Source organism: Propithecus coquereli, unplaced genomic scaffold, assembly GCF_000956105.1.
Source record: "Propithecus coquereli isolate 6110/MARCELLA unplaced genomic scaffold, Pcoq_1.0 Scaffold14, whole genome shotgun sequence".
NCBI lineage: Eukaryota > Metazoa > Chordata > Mammalia > Primates > Indriidae > Propithecus > Propithecus coquereli.
Window position 1 is genome coordinate 9,954,587 of NW_012138302.1, and position 23,971 is coordinate 9,978,557.

Below are 23,971 nucleotides of genomic sequence, written 5' to 3' on the forward strand. Positions count from 1 at the left end.
AGGGCTGGGATGACAGAAGAAAGAAAAGGAAGTCAAACACGGAGACGAAGAAAATGCTTAGCTAATTTTTGTTGGAGTAGAACACGCTGAAGATGCTGAAAGCCTCATGTTGGGGTGATTTCAAATTCACAACCAGTCATTTCATCCATGTTGAACAGTCATGCCTGGCACATATTCAATAAAAATGAAAGGCCACTTCAGTCAAGGCGCCATGCATACATTGCAGCCACCCAGATATGTGACATTCATCAAATCCGGTGACCGTTTCACCTGGTTCCGACCCTGAATCTAGATCATCGGAGATCTGATTGTTGTCTGTGAAGTTTCTGTCTAAACCTGTTAGGAGACAAGCCATGCCTCATAATTCTTCAGAATTACTCTCTCCTTTAACACAATATTCAGTTTCCAGCATTTTCCAGAGCAGTCGTGAATCAATATCTTTCTGTGTCAAAGGATTTAATACAGTTTTCCTCTGGGGAAGAATGAATTGTCTTAGGTTGGGTTCCCTGGAAACTGACTCTGAGATAAATCTGTGTGCACAGGGTTATTGGGGAGAAACATCCCCCGTTGGGGATTGGGGTTCAACATATGAATTTGGGGCGGGGACAAAACATTTAGTCCATAGCATGTTGGTTAAATAATTTTTTAAAGGTCAGCACCAAGAAGATGTATAGCCAGAACAGAAGACTTATTCAAACTCCAAATCCTCAGAGGCCGCAGCTAAAGAAATGTGCTGCTCAGCTCTGCTGCAGGGAGTGTAGCCGGCGGCCACCCCCTGCCCCTGACTTTCTGGGTCTCCCACCATATTTGTAACAAGCTCACGCTCTGCCCGGGCTGCTCTTAGCCTGTGACTGAGCATGGTATGAACACTAGTGGATGCCCACTTCTGTGAAAAATGGGACTCCTCTAACAGGAGATTTTGGCTCAAGGATTCTGTTTCCAAAACCTTCCAAGAGCTGTGCTACAAACCAAGACTATTCTTTTTTTTTTTTTTTATTTCAGCATATTATGGGGGTACAGATGTTTAGGTTACGTGTGTTGCCCTTGGTTCCCCCCACCCCCAAGTCCGTGTTTCAATTATGTCCATCCTTCGGGTAGTGCACATTGCACTCCTTGTGTATACAAATACCTGTCCCCTCCTCCCAAACCGAGACTATTCTTACCCGATCCTCTTTCCTTCCCATTCTCCTTTAACCAATGTCAGACGTGCACCATGGTCTGAGGGCTGTTCATGTCCAATCCTGCTCCCTCCCCATTAGACTTCCCAGGATCTTTCACCCAGTAAATATCCTGCACGTCTAATCCCACCTCGGCATCTGCTTCTTAGAGGACCTGAACTGAGACAGGTGGACTAGAAGTAGGGTGGTTTGAGAAAAAGGTGGTAAGATGAGCTTTGAGACTGGTTCATTAACTGCCCAGCTTCAAAGAGAACTCCATCCTGAGTGAAATATGGGATGTGGATGGTCTCTGGCACAGCATAGTGGCCCAGTTGTAGGATATTTCAGTGAGCGTGACCTGGGAAAATGCAGGGCAATGCCATTTTAGGTGATTAAGGCATTTGAAAGATATGGAGAGAGCCCCAAAACTGAGGGCCATTAGTAAACAGTTAGGGCTAAATGTGAGTCAGAGGGTCTCCTTAGTAGGTAAGTAACAAAGAGCCTCTTATCTTTTGCAGCAGAGGAGTGGAACAGCAGAGGAGTGAAGGAGCTCAGGAAATTTCACCCCAAAATATGACTCCTTGGAATAAAGAATATTTTGAATTAAAGGCCATTCGAGATCAAACAGCATTGGAAGGGGCTAAAAGCATTGGAAGGGGCTTTCCCTCTATCTACATAAACCAGACTGATCCAAAGATCAAAAGAACAATTGACTTCCTTTCCTCTCCCTGTTCTCTCAATATATTTCAGGAAAAAAAGAAGAAAAAAAAGGAAAAGAAAAGAAAAGAAAACCCCTGTCAAGAATGCAACCAGAACTGGCCCAAATCACATTAAACTCAATACCTGTCTCTCAGGTTAATTTACAAGTCAATCTATTTGTCCCCATCCATTCATTCTCCCAAGTATCTACCATCCTCCCTAGCAACTGTTTATTGCCCCTAAACAGAATTACTTGTAGTCCTCATCTTCCCCCTCCCCTCTAAAAAGGATGCATAAGAATATCTGGATCCCATTGTAATAGTGGGTAATCACTCTGTGATTCTTCCCGTGAACGTGGCAAATAAACCTCTCTTTCTTATTAATCTGCCTTAATTGTGAGTTGATCTTTCAGTGAACTTTCAGGGACAGGGCAAGTTTCTCCTCTCCCCTACAGTTGCAAACCAAGGTTTGATAATACGAATCACAGAGCCCCAGAGATGTGTCAATACTTAGCCAAGGCAGGTCTGGGCCCTGGTTGGGAAAACTCAGGACCTTGAAGCATGGAATGGGACATCTGGCTGGAATGCCTGAGGATACTGGCTCTGCACACCCTCAGAGCTTGCAGAGGTGGCTGACCCTCCCTCGTATTCCCCCGTGTGAAAAGGCAGTGCAGAGGCCTCTACTATAAGGCAACAGATGCCCACTCAGTAGCTGCCCCATCTCCTCTTAGATACCTGCTAGGGTGATAACTAGGGTTAAATCCCAGCATCACCCAGCAGGGGATGTGTTGGGCCTGTTAGGGGAGGAAAGAGATTGCATAATGAAGGAGCTGCAAGAATTAATTAGCGTGTACCAGCAGGAGCCAGGAGAGGACTCCTGGAATTGGATTTTTGAGGGTGTGTAATCAAAGTGGGCAGGAACATAAGCTTGGCTAAATAAAAATTGATTGTCTTGGGGGCACTCTGTTGGGACTTGGGACCCTGGCAAGACCCTAGAAGAGGGGGAAAACTCACGTCTAGGTGACTCGTAGAAGCTGAGAAAGAGCCATGGTTCATGCAGAGTGGAGTGGGAATGCCTGAATTGCACTTGCAGAGGGTAGAGGAAGGACAGAAGGAGCTGAGGGAAGTGGGCTTGCCAGAACGAATTTATTCTGTGGAGCCAGAAGACTAGACAGAGGGGTATGTTCAGCTGGAGGCCCAGATAACACACCCTATACTAAGGCCATGGATAATGCACTGGCAAGACAGGTACTAGCATCAATAAGAAGCTCAGAGGCTCTCCCCTGGAGGCCAGGATGATGGTAAGAGAGGTGATCACAGACTGGCTTGACAGTGTCCATGGGAATGGTAGGATCCTGGAGTAGTAGAAGCCAGGTGCTGGCTTTAACCACCAGAAACCCAGAGGATGTGATTACTATAACACTTGGCGAGGTTGGAGGGCAGCCAAGGGGGATTGATTCACAGGCAGTTAGGGAGGTTTTTAACAGCATATGGTGTCCCTAGGGGAAAAATAGATGGACAGCCAACAAGGGTGCTGCTTAACATCTACAACTGGAAGAAGGCAGGAATGGAGGAGCAGAAGGCCCAATCAAAAGTCATGCTCCTTGTTTAGGTCTCAGACCTGCACCAATCTGCACACCCAGACCACAGAACTCATTGACTTAAGAGGTTGCTGGGTCCCTGGGAAAAAGGACCCTGCAACAGAGATATCTACTGTAATGATTACCCTTTGGGCTATGACCTGTGGCCATTTCCTTGGCTGTCTATATGTTGGGGAAAGAGGAATACTCAGATAGTTCACAGGTGTTACTCAGAAATCCAAAGCATTATCATAGCTCCTCTGTAAGCGTAGGGGCTTATGGGGGTCAGGTAATAAACAGAGTCCTGGATAACATCCAGCTTACAGTGGGTCCATGTAGTCCCTGAATATACATTGGGCAGCTGGAGCAACCTCCACATTCGACCCTTGATCTTGAGGGTGGGGAAGGCCAAGTAGAAGCCTCTGAAGCTGCCCTTCTCCCCAAATTGAGATGATAAATCAAACAAATATTTCATCTGAGGGGATGGGGGATGATAATGGAGATTAATGCCACCATAAAAGACCTAAAGGATATAGGAGTGGGCATCCCTGTCACATCTCCATTTAACTTTCCAGTCTTGTCCCTTCGGAAACCAGATAGAGCCAGGAAAATGACTGTAGACTTCTGTGGACTGAACCAAGTAGTAGCCTGATCACAGTCGTTGTGCTGGCTCTGTCAAAATGGCTGTGCCCACTCTAAAAGGATCTGGAAATTCCACAGAACATCATACCCATCTATTATACCAGTGACTTCATGCTAATCAGGCAGGATGAGCCAGCGTGCCAGAAACCTTGGTGAGGCACATGTATTCCACAGGTTGGGAGATAAACCTGATGAAGAACTCCTACTTCAGTTTTTAGGAGTCCAGTGCTGAGGAGTCTACCAGGTTATCCCCTTCAAATGAAAAGGCAAATTATAAAATACACATAAGCAAGATGAAGGAAAAAAAAATCTCTTAAAAAGAGACCCTCCAAAAGAGATAGCTAGAATTGTTCATAGTGTTTATGTTCTTTGAGATGTTTTTCATCAAGCACAGAGTATAAATATAACTAATATGGACCCATGATACTCATCACTGCCTGATATCTTGCTTATTTATTTCTACACTTGTTTATTGCCTATCTTTCCTCACTGCGATATAAGTTGTATGGACGTAAGGTCTTTGTCTTGTTCACAGCTATATTCCTGGCACCTAGAACACAGTTGGTGCTCAATAAATATATTTTGGTGGAATGAATGAAGCATATTATGCACGTCATTTTGGAACCAGCCATTTTCAACTAACTTCCAGACATGTCAGGTTATGCTTCATTTTTCTTAAAATGTGTCAGTCCACAAGTCACATGAAGGCAGAATGTTCCCACACTCCTATGAACTACTTCTATGAGTGCAGCCTCAGAACCAAGAGGTCTTAGTGTTTTGGCAGCCCTCAAGTCGCTTTCCTTTTGGTCAGTACTGCCCTACCAGCTACAGCGGGCACAGCCTTGCCCGATCATTCTTTAGAAGACCCAACTCAGCCAAGTCAAGCACCAAGGACAGGAGTAAGTTAAGTTGTGCCCCCGTAAGCAGCCCAGCTCAGGGCCATATCCCTCCTCCAGACACACGGGGGCGCTACAGCGCCGCAGTCCGCTCAGGCCCCGGGGCCCGCCGGGAGGACAACTCTGGGCGGGTGTATTGACTGCCCGGTGTGGGTGGAGCAAAAGGCTCGGGGCCCGGACAGAGGGCAGGAAGTGAGGGGGCGGGGCTTCTGGGAGGTTGCGCGTGCGCGTAGGTCGGGTCGGAGGAGTGATCGCTCTCGCCCCTGCTAGAGTCTTTCCTTACGGTGACGCTTTGCCATCCTTTTCCGAGTTGGGCCAGGCCGAGGGGAGGGGGCGGAGTGCGGGAGTTGGTGGGGGCAGAACTCCGGGGGGCGCCGGGGCGAGGGGCGGGGACCCGTGAGGACCGGGCGGGGGGTGGGGAGGCGGAGAGCCGGCGTGCACTGCGCGGGAGGCGGGCGAGAGGGGGGAGGAAGAGGAAATCCTCCTTTTCCCGCTCGCCGGGAAATGCGGGAAGCCAGCCGCGGGCGACGTGGCTGTATTTTCCGGCAAGACACCTTCCCTCTCCCTCAGCATTTCCTTCTCATCAGCGGCGCCGTTTAAAGAATATTATTTCTCACGAACACAGTGTCGTGGACCTCACCCTGACACCCTCTTGCCAGAAAAACCGCTTCTAGCAGCGTAAGGTATCTGAGAGTCAATCTCTTTTACCTCCTCACTCTTAAAATGAAAAGAAAAAGTTTTCCTGCCTAAACTCGGCGATACAAAACAAAATATCCTGTGTAAACAGTGCAGGGAGTTTTGATAATTTCTTCATGAACTTGTCTACAAAACTCACTGTTTATCCTATTGAAATGCCGCCCGTTGTGTAAAATGGAGCGACAGTTTTATCGTGCCATGCGGTCCTCAACAAGAAATCTTAGTCTAGGGAGATGAAAATCCCACATTTGGAATTCAGGGGTTGATCGAGGCCATGCAGCCATCACTAAAAGGATTTAGGTTCATATCCGTCCTTCGCAGCCAGGGTGAAGGGGTGTAGTCTGACATTTGGGAGCCTAAGAACCAAGTCTGCTGCCTTCCAATTCTTTTTTAAAGCCTTCCATCATGTGTGTACTTTGCTTGAATGATTGTTTTAAAGTACATGTCCTATTTTTGCCAATCTGACAGCTGTTTCCATAGAAACTAGAGAAGAAATAGTCATTTTCAGCGAGAGTTGTTAAAACTGTCTTCCAGGCTTCAGCTGTGAGTGTCAGTGAGTGCTGCACTTGCTCATTCTGCGATGGTACTTAGAGACTTAAAGATCTGAAATGTTCTTAGAGGCTAACAATCCAAATTGTTTAATTTTCTCACATCATTAATTTTGTAATCCTAGAAGTCTGCCAGCTATGTTTGTTGACCTGCCACAGCTTTTCGAAGAGAGTGTGTCAGCCCTGATTTTTTTCTTAAGTGCTATGTAATCTAGTGATTGGCTCCTTAAAAATGCATAAATAGATTTCTTCCCTCATTCTTTACCCTTTCTTAAGGATAAACCAGGGAATACAAAATATCAGACACTATTTCTGTTCTAAATGACACTTGGTTGTCAGTGATCTAAATCATAATGATTTTAATTATATTCGTGTAGTGTTTGGGACTTTTGCTTATCCCTTCTGTTTCGATAGAATTCTTAAAATTTTCACACAAGTCATGAGAGATGAGCAGGAGTTTGCTTGTCATCTGAGCAGAGCTAAGCAATGTGAATAGATGTGTATAGGCATAGAGATGAGCGCTTTATTTTTTGAGATGTGTAAGTAAATCAAGAGGTCTGGAACTTAGGAAGGGGTAAAGGAAGGTAGGGGAAAGTGCCTGGAGAAGTAGTGATAGGGTCTTGTGTACCATATGAAGGACTTTATCAAAGCCAATAGAAAACAATAGATATCTCAAAAATAACTGTGTGGGAGTTTACAAAACTAATATATCCTGTAAAAATTTAAACTGCCCAGAATATAAAATGAAAATACTAATAATCCCTCATAATCACTATCCTACCACCCAAAGTAATTATGAATAGTTTGGTGTACCTTTCTTAAGATTTATTTGTTTTTGTATAGACTAGCATGTTTTATCATTGCTATTTTTGCAGATTGGGAAAGTTCTTTCTCTATTTTGTTCTCTGCTGTATCCCTAGCACCCAAAGTGATGTCTAGCATGTGGAAGGCTCTCATTAAATATTTACTGAATGAGTGAATGAATAGCATACCATTCAGAGGTCAAAAATAAAATCTGTGAATGTTTGGTCAAGGTGGTTAAAAAATTTTTTTTTTATTTGTTGCCAACATTTTAAAATTGGTAAATTTCACATAAAATGTGAATTACTGATTTTCCTTGAAAGCGTTTAAACATTAGGCCACACTAAGTTCAAATTCCATTATACTTGTTACACCTCCATTCAATGGGCATGAATCTGCATTTGCATCAGTATGACTTTGCTGATATTCACCTGCCTGGACCCCATAAGCCTGTGCTGTCCAAATACGGTAGTCACTAATCACATATGGCCATTAATTAAAAATTCTATTCTGAGATGCACCAGCCAAATTTCAGGTGCTCACTGGCCACATTTAGGGCCTACCTTATCGAACAGCACAGATACAGAACATTTCCATCATTGCAGAAAGTTAAGTTGTGCATTGCTGCTTTAGATGTTTGTCACCCCTACTATACAGTGTTTGCAAGTAGCATTTATTGTTATTATTTTTAAAATTTGCATATCCCTTTGTCATGACACAGATCTCCATATTTTAAATGACTACATGGTATTTAGAAGGGTAAGACTTTATGTAAATTATGGGGCCATGTACAGTAGCTCATGCCAGTTGTCCCAGCTACTTGGGAGGCTAAGGCAGAAGGATCACTTGAGCCCAGGAGTTCTGGGCTGTGGTGAACCATGCCAAGGGAGTCCGCACTTAAGTTCAACGTCAATCTGGTGACCTCCTGGGAGCAAGGGACCCCAAAGTTACCTAAGGAGGGGTGAACTAGCCCAGGTTGGAAATAGAGCAGGTCAGAACTCCTGTGCTGAACAGTAGTGGGATTGAGCCTGTGAATACCCTCTGCACTCTATCCTGGGCAACATAGTGAGACCCCATCTTTAAAAAAAAATTGTGGGGGTAGGATTCTATTGTCTGGTTGCATTTTTTAGAAATATTGCTTTAGCTCTGGTTTGGAAGATGAACTAGAGACGGAGAGGTTGATGGTGAAGTAAGGCAGAGAGATTAGGGGATATATGGTAATCAACACCCTAAGGCCACAGAACCCAGGAAGGGCTAGAATGAGATATTAAGGCAGTGAAATTGACATGGCTGATTTAATGTGGGCTGAGATCTTTTGGATGCTAAAGTCACCATAGAGATAATCCAGTATTTTCTGGAACTGATTCCAATGTTGAAAATCGGTAAAATGTAGCTTTACAAAGTATAGAAGGAACTCTCAGCTAGTTCCAATAAACAACGTGTATAATATTAAAATGTTATCAATTTGTATATAAACAAATGTATAACTGTTTTATACCATGTAAACATCTTAGAGATCATTTAGTTGCAAGGTACAGAAACTCACTGAAGAGAGGGAATTATTTTAGGGACAATGTAAACACTCATAAAGCTCTATTAAATGTTGAAAGCACAATAGTCTCTTGGGAATCAGCAAAGTGTCAGTCTCTCTCCCTGTCTCCTCCTCCTTTCCCTCTCCCTCTCCCTGTCCCCTCCGTGTTCTCTCACTTATCTTCTTTCCACACCTGTATTTCGTTGTCTTTTCTGTACATCCACTTCTTTTGCAAAGCTTTTGATTTGCAGTTCTTAACTTGCATATTGCTTTATTTTGCCTTAGCACCTGCTATAGCCCCAACTTATATTAATATATGCCCTTATGTTCCTGAGCCAGATACTGTCTTTTTTTTTTTTTTTAAACATTTTATTTATTTATTTATTTTTTTTGAGACAGAGTCTCGCTTTTGTTGCCCGGGCTAGAGTGAGTGCCGTGGCGTCAGCCTAGCCCACAGCAACCTCAAACTCCTGGGCTCAAGCAGTCCTTCTGCCTCAGCCTCCCGAGTAGCTGGGACTACAGGCATGCGCCACCATACCCGGCTAATTTTTTCTATACATTTTTAGTTGTCTGACTAATTCTTTCTATTTTTAGTAGAGACGGGGTCTCCTCTTGCTCAGGCTGGTCTCAAACTCCTGAGCTCAAACGATCCACCCGCCTCGCCCTCCCAGAGTGCTAGGATTACAGGCGTGAGCCACTGCACCCGGCCCCATTGGGTTTTCTATATAGATGATCATCTTATCTAGAAATACAGTTTTACTTGTTTATTTCTAGTCTGGATGCCATTTCTTTCTTTCTTCCCTCTCCCCTTCTTTCCCTCTTCTCCTCCCCCTGCCCCCAACTAGAACCTCCAGCACAATGTCGAATAGAGTAGAAGTCATGAGAGTGGACAGCCTTGTCATGTACCTGATCTTAAGAGGAAAGTATAGTCTTTCACCAATAAATACGCTGTTGGCTATAGCTTTTATGTGGATGTCTTATGAGGTTGAGGAAGTTCCCTTCTATACCTAGTTTAGTGGGAGTTTTTAATCAGGGCTGGGTATTGGATTTTATTAAATGCTTTTTTCTGTGTCTATTAAGATGATCATGTGGTTTTTCTTTTTCAGTCTGTTAATAGGGTGAATTACATTGATTTATGAATGTTTAACCAACCTTGCATTCATGGGGTGAACCTCACTTGGTCATGAAGTATTACCCTTTTTGTATATTAGGCTAGATTTTCTAAAATTTTAAAAATTTTCATATTTAGGTTCAAAGGGATATTTATAGTCTTATAATGTAATTTTCTGGCTGTAGTATCAGGGTAATGCTGGTCTTACGGAATGAATTGCAAACTATTCTTAACTTTTAAATTTCCTAGAAGGATTTGTACAGAATTAGTATTAATTCTTTTTTAAATGTTTGGTAGAATTCCCCAGTGAAGCCATTTGGGCCTGAAGCTTTCTTTGTAGGAAGGTTTTTAAATTACAGATTCGATTAAAAACTAGTTATAGGGCTCTTCAGATTATTTCTTGTTGATGAGCTGTGGTAGTTTGTGTTTTTTAAGGAATTGATATAGTTCATCTAAAATGTCCAGTTTCAGATTTTCTCTTTCATTGGTTTTAAGAAGTTACGATGTGCCTTGCAGTTGTTTCTGTTTCTTTAGTGTGGTGTTCATTAAACTTCTTGAATTTGTGGGTTTATAGTTTTCATCAAGTCTTGGAAATTTAGGTCCATTATTTCAAGTATTTTTTTCTGTCTACCTCTCCTCCCTTTTTGGGGACTCCAGTTAGGTGGATATTAGGCCACTTGAAGTTATTCCATACCTCAGTGATGCTCTGTGCATTTTTTTTTCAGTTTCTCTCATTTCATTTTAGATAGTTTCTACTGATTATGTCTTCAAGGTCACAAATCTTTATTTTCACAATGTCTAATTTGCTATTAGTCTCATCCAGTATTTTTTTTATCTTAGGCATTATAGTTTTCTTGTCTAGAAGTTCAGTGTAGTTCTTTTTAAGAAATATATTACATGTCTACATAACATGCTCATATTTTCCTTTAGCTTCTTGAACATATGGAATATAGTTGTAATAACTAATATCCTTGTCTGCTAATGCTGTCATTCATTTATTTAGGAGTTAGTTTCCAATTGATATTTCTTGTAATTATGGATCACATATCCTGCTTCTTGTCTGCTTGGTAATTTTTAATTGTAAATAATACCTCATTAAGTGCTGGATATTTTTGTATTCTAATAACTCTTCTTGAGCTTTTTTTTCTGGGATGCTTAGAAGCATTTTAATCTCTTTGGGTGTTGCTTTTAATCTTTGTTAGGTTGGGCCAGAGCAACTTTCAGTTTAGGATTAATTTTTCTCTAATACTGAGGCAGAACCCTCTGAGTACTCTATCTAAAGCCCATGAATTATGAGTTTTCCACTTTGATGGGTGTGAATAGGCACTGTACCCTGCCCTGTGTGAGCTCTGTGTGTTGTTCCCTCTAATCTTTCAGGTGTTCTTTCCAAGCTCCAGGGGGTTTTCTTACACATATGTCCTGATAGGACTCAGTTCAATGTGAGAGGGGTATTCTCTGCCAACGTCTGGAGTTCTTTTTTTGTGCAGCTCTATCGTCTCTTGCACTCTGCCCTGTGAGCTCCTGCTACCTTGGTCTCCTTGAACTCCCAGCTTCATCTCTTCAACTTAGGGTGTCCGTTAGGCTTCAGACAGGTTTACCCTGTCTGTACTGGGGCCGGAAACACTCCCCAGGCAGTAAGCTGGGGCAGTTGTTTCATATTGTTTCCTATCTCTCAGGGATCACTGTCTATCCTTGCCTAATGTCCAGTGCATTGTATAAGTTAGATTTTACCATTCCATTACACACTTCTACCCTTTAGTTACTGCAAACTGATAATATTTTATAGTTGTTTTTAAAGAATCCATTTCTTATTCCCCAAATAATTTGTCATTAAAATAAAAATAGACCCCTCCCTAAAAAAATGAAATGAAGAAAATTCAAGTTTCTAAAGTACACAATGTGTAGTAAAAGTAATGTTATATATGCTCCTCTGGTTTGTGTTGCTGAAAGGAATTGCTGTAGGGGGCGTGAGTAGAAGGAAGCCCAAGGTGAATGAGTCTGAGATATGATAAAGAAAGAACTGACACACCCGTTGAATAAGTATTATTTTTCCAGTTTGGTAAATTAATATTTTGCACAGATATTTATGGTTTATTTTTTGCGTTCCAGATAATCAAGTGAAAGAATGATGACCTTCATCTGTGGACTGCAGTCTGCTGCTAGAAATTGTGTTTTCTTCCGATTTAATTCACTAGCCAACTGGAGAAAATGTAACACATTGGTAGTAACCTCACCAGACTGTCATCAAGTACAAATTAACTGTATGGTAAATAAGTGTCAGGGACTGGGAGTAAGTCAGTGTAATAGGTTGACTTTTCTGCCTGGAAATTTTAGTTTTTGTAGGACTTTTAAAAACAAAAGAACAGCATACCTCCCAAGTAGCAAAAGTAAGGAAATTTGGATGACTGCCAGCAAATATACTGCATGGAATGACTCTTGTTCAAGACAGCTAGTGATAAAAGAAGTTACAGTAATTCCTGCTCTTTTGCATCGTCTAAGCTGCTCGCCTATAAGAGCTATCAGGTGTTTCCACACTTCTCCACGGTTTCAAGCTGCCCCAGTTCCTTTCTTGTTGATTATTCTTAAACCAGTGCAGAAGCTACTTGCAATCATTGTAGGCAGGTAAAGTACTTTTTAAAAAATAAACTTTTGTATTAACTTTTTGCATTAACATTTTGTATTGTGTATATTAACTTGTATTAACTTTTAAAATTAAACTTTTGTTTGTAAAATTATACTTTTAAAGAAACCTTGTTAAATCCCCTTCCACTGCCTATTTAGCTCAAACTTAAGTTCCAGTAGGTCTTACCCAAGTTTGTTATGTGTGATTTAGTAATCTTAAAATAATTTACTGCACATTAATTTATGGCATAGAAATGTGTGATCTTTTAAAAGTTTTTCTTACATATTTTATGGACATTTTAAAAAAGATATTTATTAGTATAAGAAAAATCAGAAGTTATAATTCAGGGATGACAACAGTATTTGCAAACATGCCTTTTTAGTTTGTGAAATTTGAGGCAACAAATCATGAAACTGAGGAACTTTGCTTATATGAGAATGGGCTCCCTCCTAGTGAACTCTTAAAACATTAATATTTCTATTTTATTTCCAACAAATCTTTATTTTCTCTTAGTGGTCCTTTATAATAATTAATATCTTCACAGCTAAATAGTATTTTAACCCTTGTTTTCCTACTATCTGTTTGATGAAGATTGAAGAAAGCCAATCACTGTCTCCTCATAAAACTTTGAGTTTGATAACTATGAAGTCCCTTCTAGCCTTCTTGGTACTTCCATGCTAACCAGCCCAATTTGCTTTTGATCAAAAAGTGAGAGCTGCTGCTGTGTAATTTATTGTGTTCTTAATGATTTGGTGTTGCCACCCAGAAAAGATACAGCTAGATTGGCTCTCAGTTAAAAGCAACAACTCACCCGGGTTCTTGGGATAATAGCTCTTTCTGATTTCTAAGGCATTCTCTTCCTTTTAAGTTATTTACTTTTAACCTTCTTGTTTTTGTTACTATTGTAAGTCACTTAAAATTTCCTTTTGGAATATGTCTTGCATATATTTTAAATAAATAATGTCATAAAGTTTTAAATAGGAAATAAGTGTATTTCATAGTTTGGTTTATGTCCCTTCAGGTTGAAACACTTTGTTTAAAGGCATTTCAGGTGTGTGACTTAACAAAATTAATGTAACTTTAAGAAGTTATTTTGTAAAATAAATTTTTGTCAAGAGAGTGACGTATGTATGTTAAATTTTTGTTGTGGTTTGAACTCACGGGAAAATTTTTGTCCCAGTATTGGGAATATTGCTTGTCGTCAAAATGTTTCTGAACACTAGTAGAGAATATTGTTGCCTGGGAGAAAGTGGACCTCCTCACATGTTTTCTATAAAATTTCCCATTTTCTTATTTACAGTGCTTATGATCTTCTTATTACCTCTCCTTTCTTATGTTCTAAAGAGGATAGTGGAGTTTTTGCCACTGAGCACTATTTATTTCCAAAATCAATGTTGAGGTAGTTTTCCTTGTACCTTGCTGAAACACTGGCAGATTGTGCTGGAAGTCTGAGGAGCAGTGGGAAGAATAGTGGTTAAAGGTATAGATTTATTGTACTGTAACCACTTAGATATTTATTTAGGTCATTTATCCCTATTAAGTGGTTAAGTAGTCAGGCTCTGGAATGTCACTGCCTTCATTGCCTGGTTTTTCTCTTATTACCTCTGTAACCTTGCCCAAGTTGCTTAACATTCTATATCTCAATTTTCTCTTCTGTAACAATGTTACTATGAAGATTAAATGAGATGGCATATATATAATGATTAGAAGAGTACTTTGTATGTGTTACATAGCCAGTAAATGTTAACTAGTGGTAGTCATAGTAAAATAGCTCCTCATTTAGTATTTATACTTAAAATAGCTGAAGAAGAAAATTGAAATCAGTGTTAGAATTTTTAACTGCAGCTCTATATAGTTGATTACTTTTTCATCATTTAGCTAAGAATTTTATAAATTGAAAAATCCATCTATATAGGGAACTATATCATAAAATTTCAAATGTTTGAGGACATGAAATTCTAGTGTATGCATTTGAGCTTTAGTGATATATGCTGATAAGATTATCAGAAGTTTGAATTTTTCTTTTTACTCTAGGGGAATAAGGAAATGGTGGCAGGCACTTCCTCCTAACAAGAAGGAACTATTTAAAGAAAGTATAAGGAAGAATAAATGGAAGTTATTCCTTGGTTTGAGTAGTTTTGGATTAGTATTCATGGTGTTTTATTTTACTCACCTGGAAGTGAGTCCAATCACAGGAAGAAGCAAGCTACTGTTGTTGGGGAAAGAGCATTTCAGACTTTTATCAGAACTGGAATATGAAGCAGTAAGTAGTAAGAATTGTTTTTAATTAGATTGTTTAATATAACACTCAAAGCAGAAAAGTTTCTTAAATACGAAAGATGCACTGCTTTTAAATTTTAGTCTTTGATATGAAATTAGCATTTTTTTTTTTCCAGAAGGCCTCAGACCTTTCACACTTAGTATTCCTACAACCTATGTTGTTTTTCCTCCCATTCACCTAGCTATCTCCTGTTCAGCACCTGTCATCTTAACGGTCACCTTTTCAGGACCTTGATTATCCAGACTGGGTTAGGCAGGGTGACTAGATCAGGCCCTAGGGGATATCCCTCATACAGACTGAATTATAAACCAGCTTATTTGTAATTGTGCCCAGTGCTTGGCTATACTGGGGTTAGGTCTGCTAGTTTTTTTTCTTTTTGCAGACTATACTTTTCCTTAAAGCACTTACTTGATAGTAACATATTAATAAATATTTGCTTAATTACATTGTGCTGCTCTGTCTCCCTTGTTAGACTAAGCTTCGTGGAGCAGGGGTCTTGTCTGTTTTATCATTTTATCTTAAGCACTAGCACAATGTGTAAAGTAGTGCTTGAATAAATCTATAGTCAGAATTTTTATACCTTGAAAGTCAAGTATTCAATAAGATAGTTTTTTTGCAAACATCAATTTTGGCAATTTATTACATATTTTGAATCCAAAATAAAGTTGGAATTCAGAATTCTTAACTTCTTGGAAAGTGTAATAACTCAGATAGTTAAACATTTTGTAACCTAGTGAGTTTCTTCCTTAAGGACAGAGATTATCATTCTGTCTCCAGTGCATACATACATGGTCTGTGCTCTGTGGCTCAATTAATATTTGTTGAATTGATTTGCGATAGCCTCACTTGGCATGGTTAGATCTTTATATCTTTTTATTCCAAATGAGCTTCTGAGTTAGTCAATGGGAAGTTACCATGAAAAAAAGAAGTAACAATGGTTTTTCACTGTAAAAATTGTTCTGAAGGTAAGACTAATCTCTTGTAGTAGAGATTTGAGAAGTTGCTTAGAATTTAGTCAGAGGCAAGTGTAAGGAAAGTTCGAGACAGACTTAATATTAAATTAGTGCATCTTCTACCAATTCATATTGCTAAGAAAATTTTTAAAAATGATATGTATCTGCATATGTGTATATGTAGACCTAGATATACTTTTCTTTTTTTCTTATTTAAGCCACAAATGTAATACCTGCATGATAGGAAAATTTAAACACATGTTCTCATAGGAATATTATAAGTGTTGTAATTACATACAATCTTATCTACTTCAGAAGGATTAATAAGTAGTGGGTTTCTTATTTGTTTCAGGCAGTTTACATTGGTGAATTATGCTTTTAAAAAATGCTGATTGATACAAAAACTATTTTAAACTCATATTCTACAAAATCATGTCTTTTTAATGTATCTCAAGGAAGAAGTTGCTGACTTGTTGATTATGTGAAAGAAATTATACATTTTTTGGATATTAAAGTAATATTTCCAGCACATCCTTACTTTTCTCGGTACACTTGAAATATCTCTCAATGAACATAGCTTCAGAAAAAGTGTCTTTACATGGTGGCTAGTTTTAATCAGCATGATGTAGAGACAGTTGTTCATTAGTTCTGAGATTTCTATGATTTCCTTTCAATCTATGTGAGTAAAACACTTTAAAATTAATGAAATGTTGTCTTTTTTTGGTAAAAGCTTAACCTTTTCATTAAGTATAGGGTGTTTTTCTATTCAGTGGGTTACAAAAGTATTTTTCTTTTGTATTTAACTTTCTTTTTTTTTTTTTGTTGAGACAGAGTCTCACTGTGCTGCCCTGGCTAGAGTGCCGTGGAGTCATCCTAGCTCACAGCAACCTCAAACTCCTGGGCTCAAGCAATCCTTCTGCCTCAGCCTCCCGAGTAGCTGGGACTACAGGCATGTGCCACCATGCCTGGCTAATTTTTTCTATATATTTTTAGTTGTCCAATTAATTTCTTTCTATTTTTAGTAGAGACGGGGTCTCGCTCTTGCCCAGGCTGGTTTCAAACTCCTGAGCTCAAACAATCCGCCCGCCTCGGCCTCCCAGAGAGCTAGGATTACAGGCGTGAGCCACCACGCCTGGCCTTGTATTTAACTTTCTTATATGAAATCTTTATGTTCCTTAGGTGGCGTTTTGTTTTCTAAAATATTTAGAAAAGTAGAAATAATATTTAACCATTTTATTTGTTTATAGGTTAATAGAAATGAGTGAAATTTGATTTCAATCCATTCAGTCCATAAAAAATCTTAGTATTAGAATTTGTTTCTTTGTGAAAAACTGCATTGTCTTTGCATGAATAATTCAAATTTGAGTGTTTCATTTGCAGATTTTTATATAATTAAAACTTAAAAGTGTTCAACAATAGGTAGCCATGTAACTGTCCATGAAGCAATGTAAACATTTTGTACCACTAAAACATTTGTAGCACTAAAAATAAAGAATACTTTTTAATCTTTCAGTGGATGGAAGAATTTAAAAATGATATGCTAACTGAGAAAGATGCCCGATATCTGACTGTTAAGGAAGTGGTTTATCATCTAATTGAATGCAATAAAGATATCCCAGGGATCTCTGAGATCAATTGGATTATTCATGTGGTTGATTCCCCGGATATAAATGCCTTTGTGCTTCCAGTAAGTAAATGTTCTCAAACACATTTTTATTGTCAAATTTAATGTCCTTATTTTTTATGGTGTTCTAATTGCTTCCATCATTTTCTTTATGCTTCAGAATGGACAAGTGTTTATTTTCACTGGGCTTTTAAATAGTGTAAATGATATTCATCAGCTTTCCTTCCTTCTGGGCCATGAAATAGCACACGCAGTACTTGGGCATGCTGTAAGTACCTAAAACGATGTTCAGTTTTTGAAATATTGCTTTGAGGTTAGCAAGTTAAATCTTTTAAAGAACTGAATCTCGTGTTTTCTTTCTTCTTTTTCTAGGGATGGAATTCTGGTTTTTAGTAATTGCCTTATTCTATTACCTGAAAAATGTAATTGGCTATTTTGAGAATTTTTTTAGTCTTTAGTATTTTGTACTGAATAATTGGTGTTCCTCTTAAATACTATTTTTATCACCTGTCTCTTTTGCAAAACGTAATTATTCTCATCCTCTAATTATTTCAAATTAGATTTTAAACTTTCTGTAATTATTAACATACTTGTAATCTAGTCATAAAATTAATTGCTAAGAAAGTGAAATTACTATTTAAGTGCATAAATCAGTTTTCTTTCTTTTTTATTCATTCTCAGAGGATACCTTGGAGCATCTTTGAAAATGTCTAGAATAATATGCTATATATAATTAATGCGGAGTAATAATGATACCTTGCCATTTTACCGTTTACCGAGCTTTTTAATATGTGCCTTCTCATTTATAATTTTAATACCTCATGAGATATGTATTATTTCTATTTTGTATATGAGGATTAGAAACACTAAATAACTAAAAAGTGGCAGAATTGGGACTTTAACCCAGATCGTCTGTATGGAAGTCCAGTGTTTTCTCCTTTTACCACAGTTACCTGGTTGTTAGTAGTACTTTTCTTACAGATCATAGAATTCTAGTTGAATTATGCTCCTATGATTACATGTCTGTTCAACTTGGTGTGAGTCCAGGAAAATAACATATTTGTTTAACTCATTTTTTGTTATTTATTAAAAATATAGATGACTCTTTGTCTACATAATTAGAAATATTATTTTCTTTAATTGAAAATATGACAGTAAATGCTTTTGTGCTTCCAGTAAATAGTGAAAAGACTGTGAAATGCTAAATTGGAAATACAAGTACTATTAACTTCAAATAGAAACGATGTTTCTGATCCTTCTAAAAGTTATCTGAAATTCTACCTATTTCTTAGAGTATTACCAGGATGAAGTGAGCCAAAGTTGTGCTTTTCTGAAGCACAGATAGTGATTTTCTCCTTTATTTCTTTTGAGTTATAAGAAAATTTAAAAAATATTTTTCTTAAACAAATATATACAAGAATAAATCTAAGCAGTTGAAATAGTATCATCATATGCACTTTAATATCTTTCAAGTAATGACTTCATAACTGTAAAACCAATTTTGGCCATTTTGACATCTAAAAGGTGTTACTATTCAATACATTCGTTTTTCTGGCATCTAGTTCAATGCCTCATATTCAGTGTGTTGTCATCTCTATCAGTGCAAGAACAATAATTAGATGAGATGTAAAAAGCAAATAGCCATAAAAATATAAAATAGTTATTAATATTTCTTTGGCAGAGGGCTTAAATATTATCGACAATATTTTCTCTTTTGGGAGTCTCAATTTTGATTTGAGCTAGTCTTTTGTGTTGTTTTCTTCTACCAATACACAAAGTTTTTTTTTATTTCTAGTTTTCTAAGTATAGTAGCAATTATAATCTTTAATAATTTATAACAAAGACTTTCTCTTCTATAATGGCTTCTTCATTTTGAGTTTTACTCTTTCATGTTAAAATAATTCCATAATTGTTTTTCACAACACATAGTTCTTATAATGAAGCAAAGTATGTTTTGCAAGGGCAGAATATATTAGGGACACATTCTAGGTCATTATTTTTAGTTTTCAGTCATGTTTCATAGCTTTAAGTAATGACTGCTATATTATTAGTATCAGCATTATGTTAACATTTATTAATCAACTTTAATGGCAAACAATGAACAATCCAGTACATTAAACTTACATTTAGATATTACCACTGAAAACAGCTATTTTATGTAAAACATTTTTTGGTTACTGCTATAAGTAAATACAGAAATTCACAGAACCCGATTCCCTGATGAGAAATACCAGACTTATAAAATTGCAAATTTGTATAAATGAATCATGTTTTGTACATTAGGTCTTAAAAACTAAAAGACTTTTCAAAAAGAAACGTCCAGTCTTTTTTTGAATTCTTTTTATTTTAACTGCTTCATATGTTAGATAGTGTTTAATCTTTATTCAGATACATAAATAAAATAAACACACTTATTTGATTTTTAAAAAGATGTAGTGAATATATTAGAAACTGAAATTGCCCAGGTTTAACTCCTGGGCCTTTTACTAATAGCTGTGTGAATTCGAACAACTCTTTTAAGCTCTCTCTCAGTTTCATTGTCTGTAAAATAGGGATAATTGTACCTATCTTACAAGATAGTTAAGATTGTTAATATAAGAAACTGTAGGTTAATAACATCTGACTAATATAGTAAGTGGCTCAGTAAATGCTAGTTAAATGAACAAGTGGATATATAAGTATGTAAAAAAAGAAGGGAAAAACAGACCGGGAAAGAGTAAGCTCAATGAAGAAAAAAACTTTCCATCTCAGTTGGTGAAGGTCAGTTAAAAACATGTAATTATTTAATGTGATTACACATAATAAACTAGAAAATATAAGCTGTTTCAATTTATTAAATGTAATTTTCATTATTTTGATTATTCTCAGGCAGAAAAGGCTAGCTTGGTTCATTTATTGGATTTCCTAGGTGTGATTTTTCTCACAATGATTTGGGCCATTTGTCCTCGAGATAGTTTGGCACTTTTGGGCCAGTGGATACAGTCTAAATTGCAGGAGGTAAGTCTGACACAGTAACTTGAATTTGTAATAGCCTTTGGTGAGAATATTTTAATATTGTAAAACAACAAATACCAGAGATATTTTCACATTTATTATGAATCATGGGTACTAATTTTTAGTGTCTTCTGTTTTCTCATTTTTAGGGGATATTCATATATATGAACATTTAAGGAATATTACACCTCTCAGATGATGAATATGGATGAGTTAGAAGGGCTTGGCAACTTTCAGATAATATTTTTTTAGTATTGTTATTGGTCCTACAGAGAGAAAACCATGTCACTGATCCATTTGTTCTGACTGTGGTATACTAACTTAATGATTCCCCTTTCCCCAAATATAGTCATTCCTCAGTATCAGTGGGGGATTTGTTCCAGGACCTCCCATGGGTACCGAAATCTGAGTACGCTGAAGTCCCAGATTAAAAATGGCATAGTATTTGCTTATAATCGACACACATCATCCCATATATTTTTAATCATCTCTAGATTACTTATAATACCTAATACAATGTAAATGCTATATAAATCATTGTTATGGTGTATTTTTAAAAAATTTGTTGTATTCTTATTTTTTTATTTTTCTGAATATTTTACATCCTCAGTTGGTTGAATCCACAGATGCAGATACGGAGGGCCAACTGTATTTGTATTTTGATAGGGAGCTATTGAAACCCCTAAACTTTAATGCAAACAGAATTGGTTGAAGCTGCTTTACTGCCCTCCCTTCCTTCTCATTCCTAGGTTAAACTAACATTGCTTTGAAAATATTGAAAGGATAGTCTTTTTAGGTGTTTAACTTTTGTTTTTAGTCGTTACGTATAATAATCTCAAAAATTTATTGAGTCCCTCATTTTCTTCAAAACAGTGCACTATTGAAAGCAGGTCTTGGAATCTTCGTAACTGCTTTGTTAACCATGATTAATTATTTTATTTTACATCTTTTTTCAGATATTTCCTCTTGTCCTGGGAGGTTTGGTTGTTTAGGAACAATCTGTTATTTGTTTATTTAATGATTTGTGGAGCACCCATCAGAATGCCATCTGGGTGCTGTTTAAATCTAATGTGCAGAATTCTTTGAGACAAATTGCTTTTGAGATTGGATAACTAAGTCTGTTCATCAGTGTTACCATTTGGCTTCATTTATGTTGAAGTAAAGGTTCTTAAAGAGAAAAAGAAAGAATGATTATTGCTTAGGCAATAGGACCTCATATTTTGAATTTTGTTTCTGTCACTGACCTGGGAAGTCAAAGGAGTTAATGTAGTTGTTTTCCCCATCTATCTATAGATTGCGTTTCCTATAATGGAATCAAGATTTGGTCATAAGAAAGATAACTTGTATCCATTTCTCCCTTGAAATACTTGATAAATCCTGCCATTTCAGTGTAATTCTTCAATTTAATAATTAAGCCGAAAATAAGAACAACTTCTGTTTGCATTCTTTTTCCCTAAATCAAGGCCCCTCAGTAATTTTGGTGACAAGATGTTTTTCTTTTCATAAATAAAGCCTTGTTTACTGTGACTGGAGAGCAGAGAGGAATGCAGATAGTAAAGTCATTAGGGAATGGAATTGCTAACATTCATCTGCTATTCATTCGTTATGAGGACTGAATGATACATTGAAGGCATGATTGCTTAATACCAGCACTATTGACATTTTGGGCTGGATAATTCTTTGTTGGGGGGAGTTTTCCTGTGCATGGTTGAATGTTTAGTAGCTTAGTAGCATATCTGGCCTCTTCCCACTAAATGCTAGTAGCTCTCCCTCCCTCGAGTTGCGACAATCAAAAATATCTCCAAACATTTATAAATGTACCTGGGAGACAAAATCATACCAGGTTGAGGACCACTGATTTAAGGCATTTAGCACATTACCTGGCATGAAGTAAGGACTCAATAAACATGAATTATCCTTACTATTTGTTCATTTATTCCTCTCTATAACTCTAAGAGGTTGGTACTGTTACAAGTTCCATTTTACATGTGATGTCCCTGGCAGAGAAGTTAAACAATTAGCCTAGAGTTAATTAATAAGTGTTAGAATTTGGACTTAAGTTTCTCTCTTTTTAAAGTCAAAATTTTTAATCAGTATACTATTAGTAGACTTGCTGGGGCACATGCAGACAGCTCATGGAGAGTGAAGACACTATATGGTACAGTTGATCAGCCTAAAACGTGATTGAGAAGGACGAAAGTCATACTTAATGGTCACATATATCTAATGGTCACATATTGTGGATCAGGTTGATTATATTATTTCTAGCTGTCACAGACATGTAGCCACCTTTGAAAGATCGTTTCCCCAGTTAATAGCTCTTTTCTCAAAAGTCCTGCCTATCGATCCATCTCCTACAAAGTTTTAGTGCTTACTGAAAATTAGAGTTTAACTGGAAAGCAGTCACATAAATACAAGTAATTAGGAAAATTAAAGTTATGATATCTATTTGTATTTTTTTATCAAAGTTGGAAGAAAATTTCATTTTCCCAACTAATCAATACTTAGAAAAGGAGAAGGAAATTAAGATAATTTATCAAAGAAAGAGCATTCTGCTATGTGGTTAATTTTCTTACTGAAGTAAGCCCTCTAGTAGTGTCACGGGCTATTATATACATATGTTTTCTCAATTTTCTTTTAAAACTGCAAGATCAAAATATTCCTCGACCATATTAAAAGCCTGCCTCAATAAGCTTTCTTAGAAAACCCTCTACTCAGTGGGTGGAGATTATAATAGGAAAAATAGAAGTAAACTACTTATGATACTACAGACTGTTTAGAAATTTTATAGGCATGACTTTTTCTATGTTTTCCATGTTTTGAAAATATTAATCTCTAAGGGAGGAAATAAAGGCTGTATTTATATTTTATACCATGACGTTCTCTAAATGTTACAGTATGAAAAATTTTATCTTAGATACTCCATAAAATTAATTTTTAAAAAAATCTCTTAGTTATTCCTTTTGTCATGAATAAGTTGCCTTATTGGAGCTTTTCTATCCTATTTCTTCTTAGTATATGTTTGATAGACCATACAGTAGAACACTGGAGGCTGAAGCTGACAAAATTGGACTACAACTTGCTGCAAAGGTAAAGTGTTTGGTAGTTGAGAATACATAGTGTCCTTCACATAGTAAAAGATAAATGTGTGTTTTCTTTTTGTGTGTATGTGTTTGTTGTCTTAATGATGTTTGGCAGGAGCACAGAGTGAGAGTTGGACTATATTAACCCTTTGTACAATTTCTATTAATCTGTAGAAATTTGAGATTGTGGACCTTGAAAGAATGCATAATTAAAGATACTCATTTAACTCCCTTCTGTATATGAGGCTGTATAGACAGAATATGTAAGATTGTGGTAATTATCAGGTTATATTTAAAAAGCTCTAATCTTTTATTGGAAAGAATTTTTTGCATGTATAAATTTTTGATTACAGACACGAAATATATAAATCAAAATTTAAAAAATACATGGTTATGTATTGTGTTATTCCCCCTCCTTCCATCCCAGCCTTTTTAAATTTGTGCCCTCTGGAAAGCTAATGCTATCTTTATTGTACTCCTAAGGAGGCTTTTTGACTAAATAAGATGTGTAGCTGTTTTATCCTATTTGGAGAAAGGTAAATCCTATTGTAGCTATGATCCTGGCTAAGCAAACTGCGTTTTCACCATTTAAATAAGTAGTAAGAGAATAAGCATTTAGGTTATTTTTGTTGTAGCGGATGACTTTTTTTTCTTTTCTTTTTTTTTTTTTTCTTGCTCACCACAGAGAACCACTCTAGACCTTTACTTTTATTTATGTTGGCTTCATTCCTTTCTGCTTAACAGGGTACTAGG

The 23,971-nt window shown here is 37.2% G+C and overlaps 1 protein-coding gene across 3 annotated transcripts in view; it reads left to right on the plus strand.

Annotated features, from left to right (window-relative positions):
• The first annotated feature begins 5,206 nt into the window (after positions 1 to 5,206).
• Positions 5,207 to 23,971, plus strand: part of OMA1 (OMA1 zinc metallopeptidase) — a 48,465-nt gene continuing 29,700 nt past the window's right edge. The window contains exons 1-7 of one of the 3 annotated variants that reach the window (XM_012639377.1): positions 5,207 to 5,257; positions 11,770 to 12,282; positions 14,318 to 14,546; positions 17,031 to 17,204; positions 17,302 to 17,409; positions 20,010 to 20,138; positions 23,151 to 23,225. In XM_012639377.1, the coding sequence (XP_012494831.1) occupies positions 11,786 to 12,282; positions 14,318 to 14,546; positions 17,031 to 17,204; positions 17,302 to 17,409; positions 20,010 to 20,138; positions 23,151 to 23,225 (1,212 nt within the window). In that variant the 5' untranslated portion in view covers positions 5,207 to 5,257; positions 11,770 to 11,785. Of the gene's footprint in view, positions 5,258 to 5,593; positions 5,657 to 11,769; positions 12,283 to 14,317; positions 14,547 to 17,030; positions 17,205 to 17,301; positions 17,410 to 20,009; positions 20,139 to 23,150; positions 23,226 to 23,971 lie in introns of those variants that run through there. The other 2 variants (XM_012639378.1, XM_012639379.1) reach the window with 2 other exon arrangements.